At 42.6% G+C, this 18,980-nt stretch overlaps 1 protein-coding gene across 1 annotated transcript in view; it reads right to left on the bottom strand.

The window, feature by feature from the left end:
• TYRO3 (TYRO3 protein tyrosine kinase) overlaps positions 1-18,980 on the bottom strand; it is a 926,976-nt gene that overhangs the window by 277,373 nt on the left and 630,623 nt on the right. The window contains exons 12-13 of the mRNA XM_063440254.1: positions 4,123-4,218; positions 3,741-3,821 (exon numbers count right to left, since the gene is read on the bottom strand). Coding sequence (XP_063296324.1) covers positions 3,741-3,821; positions 4,123-4,218 — 177 coding nt within the window. The remainder of the gene's footprint in view (positions 1-3,740; positions 3,822-4,122; positions 4,219-18,980) is intronic.

Raw genomic sequence — 18,980 nt, forward strand, 5'->3', positions numbered from 1 at the left:
CATCAGCTTCCATAACTGAGAAACTAGCCGGACACAGGTCGTTAATTGTTTTTCTTATGGACATGTATGTTGAAACGTTAAATCGGAATACTGTGGTCATGTGTTAGTTTTAAGCTTAGACATATGCATCCCTGCAAAGTTTATGTATAATATGATCTGATCAATTCGCCTCTGCGCAGGCGACAATTTGCATCTATTCTTATATACCGATACTTAAGCCTCTGCGCAGGCGACTGTTCGCTTTCATGAAAATCTGTTTGATGTAAGAATTCAAGACATGATAACAATAAACATATTTAAAACAAACCATTGTGTGGAAATCTGTTCACAAACCGGACTTTACATAGGATACGAGGTCATGCGTTTAGACTGGAAGAAAGAAGATTTCATCATATTTCATCTAAGGCAAAGGAAAGGTTTTTTTACTGTAAGAACAATAAGGATGTGGAATCCTCTGCCTGAAGAAGTGGTTTTATCAGAGTCCATACAGATGTTCAAACAGCTACTAGATGCATACAATCAGGTCCATAAATATTGGACATCGACACAATTCTAATCTTTTTGGCTCTATACACTAACACAATGGGTTTGAAATGAAACAAACAAGATGTGCTTTAACTGCAGACTTTCAGCTTTAATGTGAGGGTATTTACATCCAAATCAGGTGATGAACGGTGTAGGAGTTACAACAGTTTGTATATGTGCCTCCCACTTTTTAAGGGACCAAAAGTAATGGGACAGATTAACAGTCATAAATCAAACTTTCACTTTTTAATACTTGGTTGCAAATCCTTTGCAGTCAATTACAGCCTGAAGTCTGGAACGCATAGACATCACCACACACTGGGTTTCATCCCTGGTGATGCTCTGCCAGGCCTCTACTGCAACTATCTTAAGTTTCTGTTTGTTCTAGGGGCATTTTCCCTTCAGTTTTGTCTTCAGCAAGTGAAATGCATGCTCAATCAGATTCAGGTCAGGTGATTGACTTGGCCATTGCATAACTTTCCACTTCTTTCCCTTAAAAAACTCTTTGGTTGCTTTTGCAGTATGCTTCAGGTCATTGTCTATCTGCACTGTGAAGCGCCGTCCAATGAGTTCTGAAGCATTTAGCTGAATATGAGCAGATAATATTGCCGAAACACTTCAGAATTCATCCTGCTGCTTTTGTCAGCAGTCACATCATCAATAAATACAAGAGAACCAGTTTCATTGGCAGCCATACATGCCCACGCCATGACACTACCACCACCATGCTTCACTGATGAGGTGGTATGCTTTGGATCATGAGCAGTTCCTTTCCTTCTCCATACTCTTCTCTTCCCATCACTCTGGTACAAGTTGATCTTGGTCTCATCTGTCCATAGGATGCTGTTCCAGAACTGTGAAGGCTTTTTTAGATGTTGTTTGGCAAACTCTAAACTGGCTTTCCTGTTTTTGAGGCTTTTGATGGTAACCATATTGTGGTGAACCCTCTGTATTCACTCTGGTGAAGTCTTCTCTTGATTGTTGACTTTGACACACATACACCTACCTCCTAGAGAGTGTTCTTGATCTGGCCAACTGTTGTGAAGGGTGTTTTCTTCACCATGGAAAGAATTCTTCGGTCATCCACCACAGTTGTTTTCCATGGTCTCCCGGGTCTTTTGGTGTTGCTGAGCTCACCGGTGCGTTCTTTCTTCTTAAGGATGTTCCAAACAGTTGATTTGGCCACACTTAATGTTTTTGCCATCTCTCTGATGGGTTTGTTTTGTTTTTTTCAGCCCAATGATGGCTTGCTTCACTGATAGTGACAGCTCGTTGGATCTCATATTGAGAGTTGACAGCAACAGATTCCAAATGCAAATAGCACACTTGAAAGGAACTCTGGACCTTTTATCTGCTTCTAAATGGGATAATGAGGGAATAACACACACCTGACTATGGAACAGCTGAGCAGCCAATTGTCCCATTACTTTTGGTCCCTTGAAAAGTGAGAGGCACATATACAAACTGTTGTAATTCCTAAACCGTTCACCTGATTTGGATGTAAATACCCTCAAATTAAAGCTGAAAGTCTGCAGTTAAAGCATATCTTGTTCCTTTCATTTCAAATCCATTGTGGTGGTGTATAGAACCAAAAATATTAGAATTGTGTCGATGTCCCAATATTTATGGACCTGACAAAACAGAATATTTATGTACAAAATTTATGTACAAAAACAGAATATTCAAGGATATAATCTTTCAATGTAGGGTAATAACTGCTTGATCCAAGGATAAATCCTACTGCCATTCTGAGGTCAAGAAGGATTTTTTTTCCTAGCTTGTTGCAAAATTGGAAGTGCTTCAAACTGTTTTTTTTTGTTTTCTTTTGGATCAACAGCAAAAAACAAATGCAAGGAAGGCTAACTTGATAGATGCAAGTCTCTTTTCAGCTATGTAACAAACGCGGTTAATTCCAAGCATCAAATTCTTGCCTGATCCATTCCATTAATCGGGCATAGTTAGTTTTGTAAAGACCAGCCACCGTAGGGGGTCAACTGGATGCCCAAATATTTAACACTGAACTTTGTCCACTGGGAGCTAAATATTCTAGAGGTCGGCGATCTAACAGAGCCAGTAACTCACATGTGTCAGAGTTTACTTTGTAGTGGGAAAGTGAGGAGTAGAGCTCTAATTTCTTGACAACATGGGTAAGTGATATGGCAGGGTCTGTAACTGATAACAATACATCGTCTTAACTTCCTATGTTTATATTTAGGAACATGTAAGTCATGCAATGCTTTAAAAGTAATTTAGGGAACACTACACATAAATGCACACTTGCATTCAAACTCCAGTACCACATACAAACACATTCACACAAACATACTCTATACAAACACATGCTTACATTCAAATACGCAAACATGGCTCAGTGCTAAATATAACCCTGCAAGCATGGGAAACTGGTAGAGCCCCAGCTGTCAAAGCATTGTTAGAGTTGCACGACAGATGGGGTTGTACCTTTAGTCCAACCTTGCAATTGGGGGTCCCAATAAAATGCATTCTACTTTAGTACCGCCACTGCGTTGGGATGGATGCCGTGATTGCATACCAGGGAGGGGCGAGGGCGGCAGGGCCCAGGCAGCCCAAGCAAATGCTTGCCCAAGGTCCAATCGTTATTAAAGACGGCCCTGCTCATGGCCATTGGAGTTACTAAATAACCTCAATTTATTTAAATATGCATAGGGATTTGGGCTAGTGCGCAGATAACTTTTTTCCTTTGGTTTTTAATGTACTAGATATATCAGATTAAAGGTACAGACATGTAATATGTACAATAAAAAGAAGTAAAAAGTCAAAGGTTTTAAAATTATTTTGAGATAAAGAGATACAGTTTAATAAGAAATATATCAAGGTTTGATGTGTTTAGAAATTAAAAAAAACACAGAAATTGGCAAGCATTTTTTTATTAAAAAAAAACTAAAATAAAAACCACATGCAATAAATCCAATGCAAGTTCTAATCCAATCTAGCATTTATATATTTCTAGTAGTGTCTGGTTGTAGAGGGACAGATTTGGAACTTAACACAAACTCCCTTTGAAACCCAGTGAATGATAAGAGCTTGAGCAAAGCTTAATACCACAGATCTATGGCATATAAAGGTGCCCAGCAAACACTAACAAGATTACATCTATGGGTCAGTTTGGTATAGGAGCCGGTGTATTTAATGTTGAGTGGCAAATGCTGAAGACATCCGTGCGACTGTCTACTTACTCTTTAGCATCTTTACAGCGACTTTTTGAAGGGAACCATCTTCCAGCTTCAGCTGAGCTTCCCGCACAGAGCCAAACTCTCCTGATTAGCAAAAATATCCAGACAAATTCAATGAAATAGATACAAAGAAATGTTGAAAAAAATCTTACAAAAGTATAGCATTAAAAAACATGCATTCATAAGTCAGCAATAACATTTCATGAATGTCCAAAAAGTTTAAATGCAAGTCCCATAAATACCACACCCAGATGCCTCTGGAGAAACCTGCAGAAATACCAGCTATAAACCACACTGGAGGACCCTAACCAATTAATAATGGGCAGCAGATGGTCTATTTCTACCTTAGAAAAATGCATATATTCTTACCCTGTTTAGAACTTACCTTTTCCCAAAGTACGCCCAAGGGTGAACTGCTGCTGTTGAATGAGTACATCTTTAAGTTTGAATTTCAGCTCACCACTAATCCCGATGCTGTCCACTGTAAAAGCAGATATTCTGTATTACTAGAGGCAGAAAATACAATCTCTTGACTAGTTTCTGTTAGATGCATGAATGCAGCCTCTTAAATAATTTCTAGAGACATACATTTTTCTAAAACCCTGAGATGGCATTTGTGACAGACCACCCTGTCCCTGGATTGTAATCCCTTTGTTTCAATCCCCTATGAATACAGTACATTGTATTCTCCTTCATTTTTTTTTTTAATTTACCTACCGAACAAACTACCGAATGACTAGACTAGATATGTGGAGTGTGCCACTCATTAACATCTGTCACCTCATTAACACTTCTAAAACCGCAAGCGTAGTAAGCGGTCAGCTGGGTGGTTGCCGTTCAGGATATGAACAGGTGGCGGCAGCAATCTTTAGCCACGAACACACTGAGTGGTGTTTGGGTGTCGAATGCATGGAAACCAAATCGGACACTCAACAGCATGAACACCGCTAGAACGTCCCTGCCATCGACGTTCGGCTAAACATATGGGAATTGAAAGGCTTCAGTGGGAGCAAGCTCCCGAACAAGAGACATAGACTGAACCTATTCACGAACCGCTATGTTCGGTATTTTGGTATATTGAGTAGTGCCGAAAGAGACCAACCGCACAGCCTGATTTCATGAAACTATTTTGGGCAGGAGCCTCATGTGCGGTCGGTCAAAATAAGACCTCCATGGAAATCCCGAACCCCTGAACCGATATGGGTGATTTTTGGATATGTTGGTCACCCAGATTGGGGCTATCAGGGGATGTATTGTATTGTATTGTGGGCTTTTAATGGGTTTTGGGGGTACTTTGGGGGTAAAATGTGTGTTCTCTGTACCTGGAGATAATTGAGTTAATACAGTTCCTGACTCAATTATCTCCCAGGCACATGGGATAGATTATCTTATTTTGCATGGGAGTGTCCTGGACTTGAGAGCCAATGTAATCGTGTGTTTGTTTTTACTGTAGTCAACTCTTAGGTCCAGAGGGGAGTGCCCCTTGCATTGGGATTGACATAAAAGGCCGTGTGTGGCCCCATTAAAACCAGTTGTCCCACAGCATAGAGCCTCGTCTCATGTTTGTGGGAGAAAGCTATAACAGCTGTTTCCCTTCTGCTTGGAGTGCTAAATCACAAGCTCTTGGAAGAGATGTTCCTGCTCTGCATTACAGCATCCATCCATTCCACTAGGGGAGAAAAGAACGTCTTCTGGCGGCGGAACCCCTCTTCCCATCTGGGTGGCCACCACAGCATTATCATCCACTTGTCAGGGCCGTCTTTACGCATGTGCATGCTGGGCAGTTGTCCGGGGCCCCCACAATCATAGGGGCCCCATCTCATTGCCCATATGCCAAGGCCGACAGGGGAGATCCTTTCATCTTCCACGCAAAGCCGGCCCCGCTATATGGGTTTCATAAGGGAACAAAGTTTATATATTTTGTTTTTTTTAAAAAGGGAATAAAGGGGGAAAGTGGAGACATTGCAATCCCTGGAGGTACAGCGAAGGCACGGGAACTTTAGCCTGCAGCTCCTCTTCCTGCAGGCTTAATTTGTCTTAGTGATTTAAAAAAAAAAAAATTAATAGGAAATATAAATTTGTTTTAAATAGACTTCTATTGTAAAAGCAGTATTGCAACAAAGCCTCAAAAAAGTTGTGAGACAATACATGACACTTATAATAGGCAATAAGAAATAAAATAAAAGTGCAGAGGATTAGCGCCACTCTAAAAAGACACTGGTGAGAACATTATAACCAACATAAGTTGCCTTAAATAGGTAGATTCACTTAAAACATGGGATAGGATAAGAGACCTAAAATGCAAATAAATGTAAAATAAGATAAATATAATAAAAATAACATTTTATTAACTTTTTAGACTTACAAATTTTTATACAGCTGTCATTCATACGATAACTTTTTTTAAAAAAAGGTCTGTACCAATACTATCATTGATAAAACAAGCTGTCACTATAGACTATGGTTAGACAGAATACACAAGAGTAAATCTTTACATCTCAGAAGGAACTGTTCACGCGAAGTAGATTTTAAAGAACAAGCCCAGAACCTTAAAGAAAAATGTATTGATAAAAAATATTCAGCAGATAACCTGAACAGAAGTTTAACGTCAATCTACCAAACAAACAAATCAGACCTCTTAGACTATAAGGTTAAAGATAATAAGAACTCAACTTTTATGCCAGTCATTTTTAATTTTAATAATCAAAAGTAATATTGTGAGAAATATCATTAATAAACATTGGCACATTTTAAAACAAGATGATATTTTAAAGGATTTTATTCCAGATAAGGCTAACATCGTTTTTAGAGGTGCCCCATTTTTCACATCTATTCTGACCACAAACTACACTAGGACTTAAACCAGCCATTTCTCATCTTTCTTACCACAAGCCAACGCTTTTTTTTTTAAAAAAAAAATGTAATAGATGTACGGTATTTAGAAACACAGATCAGAGTATAAAATCAAAAACTACGCACTTTATATCGACTAACACTAAAATGTCTTATGAAGTTAGAGGCAACAAAGAAATTCCCAGGCACTCTGAGTGTTAAAGCTGCAGGCAGATTTAATGAAAAAAAAAGGCAGCAACGTTTCGACCTTCTAAGAGATCTTTTTTTTAAGCTAACACCACAGAACAAACATAAGTGTATATATAGCAAGTAATGTCAAGGAAAAGGTCAAACAATAATTCACTTAAGTGAAAGTCATTAACATGAATCAATAATTAACACAAAATACACAGACAATGAAAATAAAATATATACAGTGAATAGAGGTAAATGAATGTGATAGCAAAGAATGCTATAAACCACCTGAGTGGGGACCCCTTAAACTACTCTAAAAAATACAAAAGTACAATACATACAATCCGTCTTCTAGATGTTCTTGTGATTTCCCCAGCAGCATAAGAATACAGCTGATCTGTGCAGGCAGGATTTCTTCACAAAGAGCTTTATTGATCCAAAATATGCAGTAAAACCAATAAAAAAAAAAAAAAAAAAAAATCGGTATAAATAAATAAAACACAGACTATAGGGCTAAATCAGTCCAAAGTCCAATGTAGCCAAATTGGACTATATAGTGCCTGATATAGTCCGAAACGTGTTTTGCCCCGTACCAGGGGCTTCCTCAATCGGTAGTAGTGTGCAGAGGCTTCTTAGCGTCCTTTTAAATTGCTTGTTCCGACTACTTCAGATCATACAAAATATATCTATAAAATATTATGTTATTATTATTATGTTATTATTTATATAGCGCCATCAAATTCCGCAGCGCTTTCCAATGGGTGGATGAATGGACAAGTAGTTGTAACCAGACAAGTTGGACACAGGGGGGTTAATGAGCTTACATGCTAGAGGGAGTGGGGTTAAGTGACACAAAAGGTAAGGATAGTATTAGACTAGTGACAGTTGCAAGAGAGGAATCAGTTTTTTTGATTTTTAAAGTTTTTTATTTTTCATAAACATATGTAGACGTACAATATTAATTGTAAAGACATTGAAAATGTGCAAGGTTACACCCAGAGGCGGCTCTAGACTTTATGAGGCCTTAGGCGAAATGCAAACATGAGGCCCCACTAACAAAAAAGTGTCACATATACACATTGATGCTCTGTCTACCTGTGTATGTGCCTGAGAGTGTGTCTGACAGAGAGTATCCTTGTGTGTGTGAATGTATGTCTCTGTGAGCATGTTTGCATTTTTGTCTGAGACCCTATGTGTATGGGGTAGCTGCTTGAAGTGTGTTGTGTGTATAGGGGGGGGTTATGGTGAGAGGGAGAGACGGGTGATGGTGTGGGGGTGATGGTGAGAGGGAGAGGAGGTGCGATGGTGAGAGGGAGAGGGGGTGCGATGGTGAGAGGGAGAGCGGGTGCGATGGTGAGAGGGAGCGGGGGGTGATGGTAATATGAGAGGGAGGGGGATGATGGTAATGTGAGAGGGAGGGGGGTGATGGTAATGTGAGAGGGAGGAGGGTGATGGTAATGTGAGAGTGAGAGGGGGGTAATGTGAGAGTGAGAGTGAGGGGGAATGTGAGAGTGAGGGTAATGTGAGAGTGAGGGTAATGTGAGAGTGAGGGTAATGTGAGAGTGAGGGTAATGTGAGAGTGAGGGTAATGTGAGAGTGAGGGTAATGTGAGAGTGAGGGTAATGTGAGAGTGAGGGTAATGTGAGAGTGAGGGTAATGTGAGAGTGAGGGTAATGTGAGAGTGAGGGTAATGTGAGAGTGAGGGTAATGTGAGAGTGAGAAGGAGTAATGTGAGAGTGAGAAGGAGTAATGTGAGAGTGAGAAGGAGTAATGTGAGAGTGAGAAGGAGTAATGTGAGAGTGAGAAGGAGTAATGTGAGAGTGAGAGGGGGTAATGTGGGAGTGAGGGTAATGTGAGAGTGAGGGTAATGTGAGAGTGAGAAGGAGTAATGTGAGAGTGAGAAGGAGTAATGTGAGAGTGAGAAGGAGTAATGTGAGAGTGAGAAGGAGTAATGTGAGAGTGAGAAGGAGTAATGTGAGAGTGAGAAGGAGTAATGTGAGAGTGAGAGGGGGTAATGTGAGAGTGAGAGGGGGTAATGTGGGAGTGAGGGTAATGTGAGAGTGAGGGTAATGTGAGAGTGAGGGTAATGTGAGAGTGAGGGTAATGTGAGAGTGAGGGTAATGTGAGAGTGAGGGGGGTAATGTGAGAGTGAGGGGGGTAATGTGAGAGTTAGGGGGGTAATGTGAGAGTGAGGGGGGTAATGTGAGAGTGAGAGGGGGTAATGTGAGAGTGAGAGGGGGTAATGTGAGAGTGAGAGGGGGTAATGTGAGAGTGAGAGGGGGTAATGTGAGAGTGAGAGGGGGTAATGTGAGAGTGAGAGGGGGTAATGTGAGAGTGAGAGGGGGTAATGTGAGAGTGAGAGGGGGTAATGTGAGAGTGAGAGGGGGGTGATGTGAGGAGGGGGTGATGGTGAGTGGGGTGAGGCTGAAGGTGGTGGGGGGGTGATGCTGAGGGGGGTGGGGGGTGAGGCTGAGGGTGGTGGGGGGTGATGGTGAGGGTGGTGGGGGGTGATGGTGAGGGTGGTGGGGGGTGATGGTGAGGGTGGTGGGGGGGTGATGGTGAGGGTGAGGGTGGTGGGGGTGATGGTGAGGCTGAGGGTGGTGGGGGTGATGGTGAGGGTGGTGGGGGTGAGGCTGAGGGTGGTGGGGGTGAGGCTGAGGGTGGTGGGGGTGAGGGTGGTGGTGGGTGAGGCTGAGGGTGGTGGAGGGTGATGGTGAGGCTGAGGGTGGTGGGGGTGATGGTGAGGCTGAGGGTGGTGGGGGGTGATGGTGAGGGTGGTGGGGGTTGATGGTGAGGCTGAGGGTGGTGGGTGATGGTGAGGGTGGTGGGGGGTGATGGTGAGGGGGGTGGGGGGTGATGGCGAGGCTGGTGGGGGGTGATGGTGAGGGAGAGCCTACCTTTCCCTGGTGGTCCAGTGGGCTCCCTGGTGGTCCGGTGGCCACTGCTCCCGGTCTGCAGCTCCGCAGAGCTGCAGACCGTGCAGTCTCGCGAGATTTCAGAGCGTTGCCGTGGTAACCCGCGGCAACGCTCTGATTTGCCAATTCTCGGGAGTCACATGGTCCGCAGCTCTGCACACTGCGGAGCTGCAGACCAGTGTCTGCGATGGTGGCCGGGAATCCAGGAGGGGCCTCGCACCCGGCGGCATACCGGGCAAGCCGCCGGGCCCCCTCCTGGTGTCAGGTCCTCGGTCAGTGACAGAGGACCTGACACACTCTGCCAACAGGCGGTTTAGGCGGCCGCGAGGCCCCCGCCAGCGCGAGGCCTTAGGCGGCTGCCTAAACCGCCTAATTAGAGAGCCACCTCTGGTTACACCATATGACATAGTACTGTTGTTTTAACAAAAATGAAATAAACATAATAAGTGGAGAGCTTGATTTGCAGACATTGAACATATGCAACGTTTCGTCAAGATAAAACTTTTCTATGTAAGTACACTTACTGATAAGAGTATACGGATATGGGTTATTACCAGTATATTGGGGATAATCTGAAACAAACGTCATAGTTGAAAACTGCCCAATGTAGTTCTGTGCTCTAATGATAAGATATGAGACGGTTTCTGTGTGGGGTAGGGAGATTAGGTTTTGGTCTCAGGATTGTTAAGTTAGGACCCTAGTTACTTCTGTGAACTACCAGATCTGGGATACGTGACTATGGTATGTAAAGGTCTTAGCAGGTCATATCGGGTCTACTGGATCTCATGCCTCAGCTACTTGTTGAGGGCTCATTTTTTAGAAAGTTGTTCCAGGGTTCCCAGACGTGGGACAATATTTTAAAGTTTTTTGATTTGGCATACGTTAGTTCCTCTAACTGTTTAGTGTCTTCTACTCTCAATATCCATTCCCTAATTGATAGGATCTGCGCTTGTTTCCAGTATTTGGGTATGAGTTGTGCTGCTGCCATAACTAGATGATTGAATAGATCGGTTTCCCTCCTTCGGAAACCCTGAGGAGTGAGCATGAATATGAAGTGTTGAGGTTTCAAAGGGATTTTTTTTTTTTTGGAGAATCGTCTGTATTAGAACGTGTATTCTATCCCAGAACTTTGCTATTTGTGGGCATTGCCACCAGATGTGTGAGTGGTGAGCTTCCGTATGTTGACATCTCCAGCAGCTATCTGTGTTTGTATTGTGTATCTTGCGAATTAACGCTGGAGTGTAGTGCCATCTGGTGATGCGTTTATAGTTACTTTCTTGGGCTGTAGTGGATGAGGACGACTTGTGGGCTATATGTAAAATAGAATGCCATTGTTATCGTGAGATGTCTATTTGTAATTCTCCTGACCAAATCGTGGTGCAATTAGGAAGTCCAGGAATCTGGGACTCTTGAGCCAGTTTGTACATGGTAGATAGAACCTTTTTTGATATTGAGTGTGTGGAACATAACTGTTCAAATCGTGTCACCTTTTAAGACAGGACCCTCTTTTAGCCACATTTTTATCGGATAAACCAAAAATAGTGTTTAGGGGGGCGTCAACTATTAAAGACAAACTAGCACATAGTTACTGACAACCAAAACCAAAAACACCCTTTTATAAATTCAGAAAAATTATTTTTTTTAAATGTGGCAACTGTAGTATCTGTTAAGTAACGGGTCCCCCATATGGTAAAACCAAAAGTTTTCAATCTTTTGTCACTAACATTTTTTTGACATACAAGAATGTATAACTTGTCATTCTAAGCAAATTATGTATCTTTTAAGTTGCCCTTGTGGAATACAATATGTAGGCCAAACAAAGAGAATGCTTAAGGTTAGATTAAATAAACATGTTTACAACATCAAGAGAAAATTTGAAAAACTCTCTCCATCGAAACACTATTTAGAACACCATGCAGGTAATCCAGTAAATTTGCAATTTTGTGGGATTGAAAGAATTAATATTCCATGGAGAGGGGGTGAACTAATCAAAAAGCTGACACATCAAGAAATGTCATGGGTTTTTAAATTGAAAACAGCACCTTTTGGTCTGAATGCAGAACTAAAATTGTCAAGCATTCTATGAATTCAACTAGAGATCTTGGTTTTTGACATTGGGATGCATATGCAGAGGTAAATATATGCCTAAGTAATGGAGACCTTTTAACATATAGTGAAGAAAATTTCTTGTAACTAGTGATCTTTTTTCTTTCAATTAAGAATTCTTTATTGGTCTAAATATATTGTTGTTTTTTCTAAACTTGCGAGATGAGGATATTTAATTTATATTATATACTATAGTTTACATTATTACAGTCTATTGGATTTAAAAAGAATCAGCCGAGAGGCTAAGGTTCCATTTATTCTTTTTCTAATAGAACTCCTATTGGAATGACATTTGATTTATGGATGCATATACAAATTGATTAATTTTGAACACCATTTTTTAAAATTATATTATCATACTAACTTTCACATGAAACCTCCTACAGTGAAACCATATTTGTTATTTCATATTAATTTTTATATGGAATGTGTATGTATAAGTCCCTTTTTTTACAAAAGTTCTTTATGGATTCTAAGGCAGTCCATTTACACTAGTTGTTTTTAAACACCAGATAAATTCTTTCAGATTTTCTTTTTAAATTCGTTTTTATGTGATCTATTTATTATAAATATAGTTGTTGTTAGTATGTTGTACATTATTTATTTGTTTTTATTATATTTCCTTTTCCTTTTTTTATTAAAGGAAAAAGTGGAGGACTTTTCATGGAAAACCCACATGGGACAGTTTAGTTAATATGGCACTTTAAACCAACTAACAGGAGCATATAAAAGAGCTTTGAATTATCACTAATTCACTATCTTGAGAAAGCCTGCAAGTACGGCCGAAACGCGTTGAAGTGCAGGCGGTGAGAGAAATGGAGAGCTTGGTAACAGTAGCAGACTCCAATCCCGGCGTCCTCCCGGGCACACAATATTATTCTTCGGCTTGAACGTTCAGCCAGCATGTGGAAGACAAGAGGATCGGACGGTATCATTAACTAGACCTACTCTACACAAAGCTTTTATTGTTGCATCTTAAAGTGATTGATCTTATTTTAGTTTTCCTCACTGATTATATATGTGTATACATTTTCTATGTTTTCTCCATATTCGATTAGAAGATTATTCTGTCACTTTCTATTAAATGTTTATTGAGTTGAAAGTTTAAAGGTAATTTCTTATGTGTTTAGCTGCCTTTGGGATATATACATTCTATATATTTTTTTAAAATATATTCGAGATTTTAAAAATTGTTTATTGCGCTCTCTTATTCTTAGATTCATAGCAAAGTATCATTATACAGTAATGTACAACCATGTACAACTGCCTGCGTTCGTGAGACAAAATGGCCGCCATTCACTAGAGCATGTGTGTTCAGGGATACGGATGGCCTAACACCCAGGGAAAGCACTTGAGCTAATTACTAGTTGAGATATATAGCACCCGGCATACTGATTAACAACTGGTAATTACAAAGCTAATGTGCTCAAGATGTCAAAGTTTATTTATAAGAGACAGAGTGGAAAAAAAAAAAAGACTTGTGCCTACACTCTACGTAACCAGATAAAAAAATGGAAGGCCTAGGGGCGTGGCCAACTGCCGGGCGGAACGGCCGCATGCTAACTCAGCTCTGGGTTTAGCAGGCACAAAAGCGAATACGGAGGAAGCTGTGAGCAAAGATGGGGCACCCCAAGAGGACCTCAGCCACCACAACCCTCTAGACTGAACCAAGTCTGCCATCCGCATGGACTGAGCAGAGTTCCCGTTATAATTCCATGGGACTGACACCAGAGATGGACACTTACACAACCGGAACCTCAGCCAGACCACAAAGACACTGCAACCCTGAAAGGCCAAAATAACTCAAGATAGGCTGAACTCTTGTATCTCTGGGACTGGATGCCTTGTGGGGCTACGGGCTACTAACCCAGGTCGCTGACTGAGACTATAGCACGAGATCCAGCATCACTGAACTGCTGAACCGTTACCCCACAAGCACAGCAACACCGGACGATAGACTCAACTCATCGTATGCCTGCCCATCAATGTAATATCAGTAATGTATTGCTATGTATGATGCATGCCGCCCCAGAGATCATACACCACTCTTTTGGGAAAATTCAAGGTGCTGACCTATGGGAATGCTGCCAATATTATCAACCAGGGTGGGACACCATTCAGTGGCACTCGATCACGAAGTCCGGTCTTGGGGAACAATGAACAAAGGAATGCTCTCAATCCATACTTACAAACACACACACACACACACACACACACACACACACAAAGAGGGCTTACAGGTTTGGCCTATCCCTTAACCCTTGGACCCTGCTGGCACACCACCAAGACATACTTAATCGCCTCCACAACCGTTCTATTACACATACAAAAAGTGCCTGCACACCCACCTTTTCGTATAAACACAAACAACTACATATAAACCACACATATCCTGTGACACAACAGCACCCCATTACACTAACATACCACGCGCATATCCCTCAGCCACACAAGCTGACCTACAATATATCACGCACTCCACAGAATTGGCGGTGTCTCACACACCTCATTAAGCCCTCTGTGGTATCTGGACCACTACAGAGGCCGACACCAGCCTGTATTGCTTTTTTAGGTTCATACACTAACCACACACCAGGACACGCTTCAGAACTGACCTGTTGTATATAGTTGTCATTCTAAATTTCCTTATATTTTTGTTCCCACTACATCCTAAGCCTAACACCAAGTCCTACAGAGTAAGAGACAACACTGAGTAACTTGCACTGTGTGTCATCCTGTATACCATCTCAATCCTCCACAAACCAAGGAAACCCAGATGGCGTCTATCACCATCATCTCCCATAACGCCCAAGGCTTAAATACTCCCGAAAAATGTCACATAGGCCTTGCCGACTACCACAAACACAAAGCAGAGGTAGTGTTTATACAAGAAACCCACTTCCGTAAAGACTCCGTGCCCTCATTTGGGAATAAACACTACCCGAAGGACTACTTCAGCAACTACCCTGGGTCAAAATCCAGGGGAGTAGTAATTCTATTGAACTCACTTCTCCCTTTCACATATAAAGACCATAGAGCAGATGATAGTGGTCAATTCCTGTTCCTAAAGGGTAATGTGGGGCACACCATGACTACCTTTACAAATGTATATCTACCCAACAAGAAACAATTCCCTTCACTCCGGAAGATCCCTTCCTTACACACAACAAGGGCCCAGTGGAAACTAAATTACTCACTCTTAAATTACCCCGAGGTACAAACTTGAATCACCTCAGACCTTAAACAATATTTCTCCATTAATGTACAGCCTTACTCCTCATACCCAATCAAATGGGAAGCACACAAGAGTATGATCAGGGGCACATTGATCCAAATTGCCTCCACCCATAAATAACAGAGGGATAAACAAATAACACAACTCATCCAAGATATCAGGAACCTAGAAACCGCACATAAAACTGACTTGGGGCGGGGCCAGGCCGCCGACCTGGGCGGTCGCAAGTCAGAGCGGCTCCGGCAAAATATAACGAAAAACACGCTAAAACCTCATATTTTTCACCAAAAGCGAACCAACAGCACCGACGCCCAGTGCCGCGGTACAGATGGACCTGGGGAGAGGCTGGCTCGCTGAGCTACAGTCCCCCAGGGGAGAGAAACGCGGTGCCATAACCCGGGCCTTCTCCGGCGGTGAGCGAGGCAGACGGCCGCTGCCTCGCTATCCTGCACCACTGAGCCAGGCCAAAAGCACTGATCGACTCAGACCTGGCTCCGTCCCCCCCCTATGGGGGTGATCCCGGTCCTCACCCGGTGACCATAAGCGAGATCCTGCATCTGAGGCCGGGGAACCAGATCGCTGCCTCCAAGATGGCGGGCGCCACGTGCGCCGACTGCATGAAGGTAAAACCCCCCTCCTAGTGTCCTCTACTTATAAAACGGCTCCTAAGAGATGATCCCGCTACACAGGGAAGCAGAAATGATCATACTAATCCCAGCAATCATATATGCCACCAACGCAAGCAATAGGAGCTTTGAGGGTGCGGGTAACAGCAGCGGCACCACGGTGATAGGTCACTAAGCGTCGACCATTCCAGTCCGGGGTGACATCTGCCCAGCAAGACACCTTTACTAATAACCTAACCCTGTACCCGCTTCCAACTCGGCCTTGGACAGGATACCCCGGAGAGCTACAGATCTCCACGGATACCCCCAGAGCCTGAACATGGCGGACACCAACCTGCAGATGACCGAGAGCGGCAAGCCCTCCCTGCTCAAGCTACACCCCAGAGGACCGCAGTGAACAAGCAAAATAACACTCTGATAAACCCGAATCCTGCTCTGAAGGAAGCTTACATACCACTACACAGACACCACAGAGCAGGTATCGGGGTAAAACTGGACTGCCCATTTATGTAAAGTCTTGGACTCACTGGGATGCCGACTCTCTCCCACGGAGGTAGCTCGCAGAACCCCAAAACACCAGGGTGACAATCACACTTTCTCCAGCTATTACTACAATGCGTAACATGTTTGTAAGCGACAGCCTCACTAGCATGGTTTATCTAACCTAACATGGTCTCATAGCGACTACCCAATCCTAATAATATGAGTAATGTTGTTGTCCGAGCTTAACAATTCAATGACAAACCACTGCATATATTACTAAACCTAGAAGCACCTAGGAATGTTTTATGCATGCCTAGAATGTAACAAAAGTTGCTGTTGCATGTAAAAAAAAAAAAATGTGCTGTATCAAAATGCCACTCAATTGAAATGCCATGAATATGCCTGCAGTTGCTGTCGTGGCCCTGCACGCTTGTCTGTAACTTATATGCACATGCAAAAATAAAGAATTATAAAATAAAAAAAAAAAAACTGACAACCTTAGAGACATACAAGACACTGGTAGAGAAGAGGATATACTACAGAGAAATGGTGGGAGAACGCGCCCCAAACAAGTATATCAGTAAATGTATGTTAATATATACATACACAATTCTTTCCGTAGTAGTACATGTAATTAACCTCAAAAAGAGAAACAAAAAATATATACAATAGTGCAATATGTCTGATGAGAGATGTAAGATACTTCTATATGGTAGAACTCACATTAACTATAATATAAGAGCTGACTTGTAGCTCTACTGCAATGCGCGTGGACGGATTGATCCCCGTCTAAGGATTTTGTGGGTATGGCTGTCTCTTGTCGTCTCAAAATTACAAAGAGATACTTCTATGGTGAAGTAAGTACTATTCCATATAAGAGGAAATCGAGTGTTGTACTTACATTTACTAGAGCAGGACTTGCTCTAGTATGGACAGCCTGGGTGGTACAATCCCCACCTAAGGATGTGATGGTGCCAGGAAGTAAAAAAATATATAAATAAGTAAAGTATAATAAAACTAACTATTTATTGAACAAAAGTATAAAAACAAAGATAGGTAACAATAAAAGGGTTCCACTGACGCGTTTCGCCCGTCCAGGGCTTCTTCAATCGTGTGATGGAGTCCTCTCGTGTTCCGTTTATATTTACCGTTTAATTACACAATTACTTCCTGGTGTGCGTGGGTCCTGGCTTCCTGTAACCACCCTGGACCGCACGCGTCACATCGGAAGTGACGCGGCATAGTCCAGGGAGGTGGTCTGTGCGGTCCAACTTGGAACGCATACGGAGCCAAGATGGCGCCGCTGCATTCTAGTAGGATGCTGGAAAGGTTCTGTCTTATAGAATCATCATGTAGAAGTCCATATAACGTCCAAAACAGATAATTTAGTCTCTTTATATGTAGTTATGGAAATACTGGTCCGGCAATATTATCCGCCGGAGAAAGTCTTTCTTCCATTACCCTAATGTTATTTGCGTACCGGAAGTACGCATTCTGCCAGCTTGCCCAGCTTCAGGGCAAACATTCCCCAGGTCCCCCTCTGAAGCCCAAACTCCACTGACATATTCAGCTGTTGGTTCAGGAGGTACAGCGGTAAGCAGGGCTGCCATCAGAAATTTTTGGGCCCCTGACACAGCTCAAGTTCGGGGCCCTGCACCGAGTCCACCCACAGGGCTGCCCCCCAAGTTCACCCACAGGGCCCATCCTGAGTCCACCCACAAGGATGAAGTGTGTGTGTACTGAATGTTGTGTGTGTATGGAGGATGTAGAATGTGTACAGTGGATGCAGAGTGTGTGTGTCAAGGATGTAGTGTATATAGTGGATACAGATTGTATGTTTGTGTAATGTACGTAGTGTTTGTATGTATTATTATTATTATTATTATTGTCGGTATTTATATAGCGCCAACTAATTCTGCAGCGCTTTACAATATTATGAAACGTGTACATGAGGCATTACAATACATGAGACATTTACACAGTGACACAGGAACAATAGGTAGATGAGGACCCTGCTCAAACAAGCTTACAGTCTAGATGAGGTGGGGTACAAGTACACAACAGGGCAGCAAGGGTGAAGGCCACCAAACAAGGTGGAAAAGTAGCAGAGCTGGAGGTGAGAGTGGAGTAGGGCTCTTTAAAGAGCAAAAGACAGTCTCTTCCCTTCATAAGTATTTCTGAAGAGATGTGTTTTGAGGGACTTCTTAAACAATTGAAGACTAGGGGAGAGTGATTGGGTAGGCAAGCTGTTCCAAAAGAAGGGAGCCGCCCGTGAGAAGTCCTGCAAGCGCGAGTTAGCAGTAAGGGTGCGGACAGGTGAAGGTTACCGACAGAGCGGAGAGGCAGAAAAGGGCATATCTTTGAATCAAGGAAGAAATGTAAGAGGGGCTAGAGTTGGTTAGAGCTTTATAGGTAAGGGTTAGTATTTGACTATATGATACAGGAAGCCAGTGTAAGAATCGACAGAGGGGCGAGGTATGGGAGGAACGACGGGTAAAAAAAAGATCAGCCTGGCAGCAGCATTCATTGCCAATTGTAGAGGGGCAGTTCGGCTTTTGGGGAGACCCTGAATTACAGTAAGACATTACCAGAGCATGAACAAGCTCCTTGGCAGCATCTTGCGTGAGAAAGGGGCGAATGCGGGCAATATTTTTAAGGTGGAATCGAAAGGTATGGATATGTGGGCAAAGGTGAGGCCAGGATCAAAGATAACACCAAGGCAACAAGCTTGCAAGGATGGACTGATGAAAGCACCATCAACTTGCAGGGAGAGCGTAGGAGGGGGATCAGCATTATGAGGGGGAAAAATAAGAAGCTCAGTTTTAGAGAGATTGAGTTCCAGAAAGTGGGA

Source organism: Pelobates fuscus, chromosome 13, assembly GCF_036172605.1.
Source record: "Pelobates fuscus isolate aPelFus1 chromosome 13, aPelFus1.pri, whole genome shotgun sequence".
Taxonomy (NCBI): domain Eukaryota; kingdom Metazoa; phylum Chordata; class Amphibia; order Anura; family Pelobatidae; genus Pelobates; species Pelobates fuscus.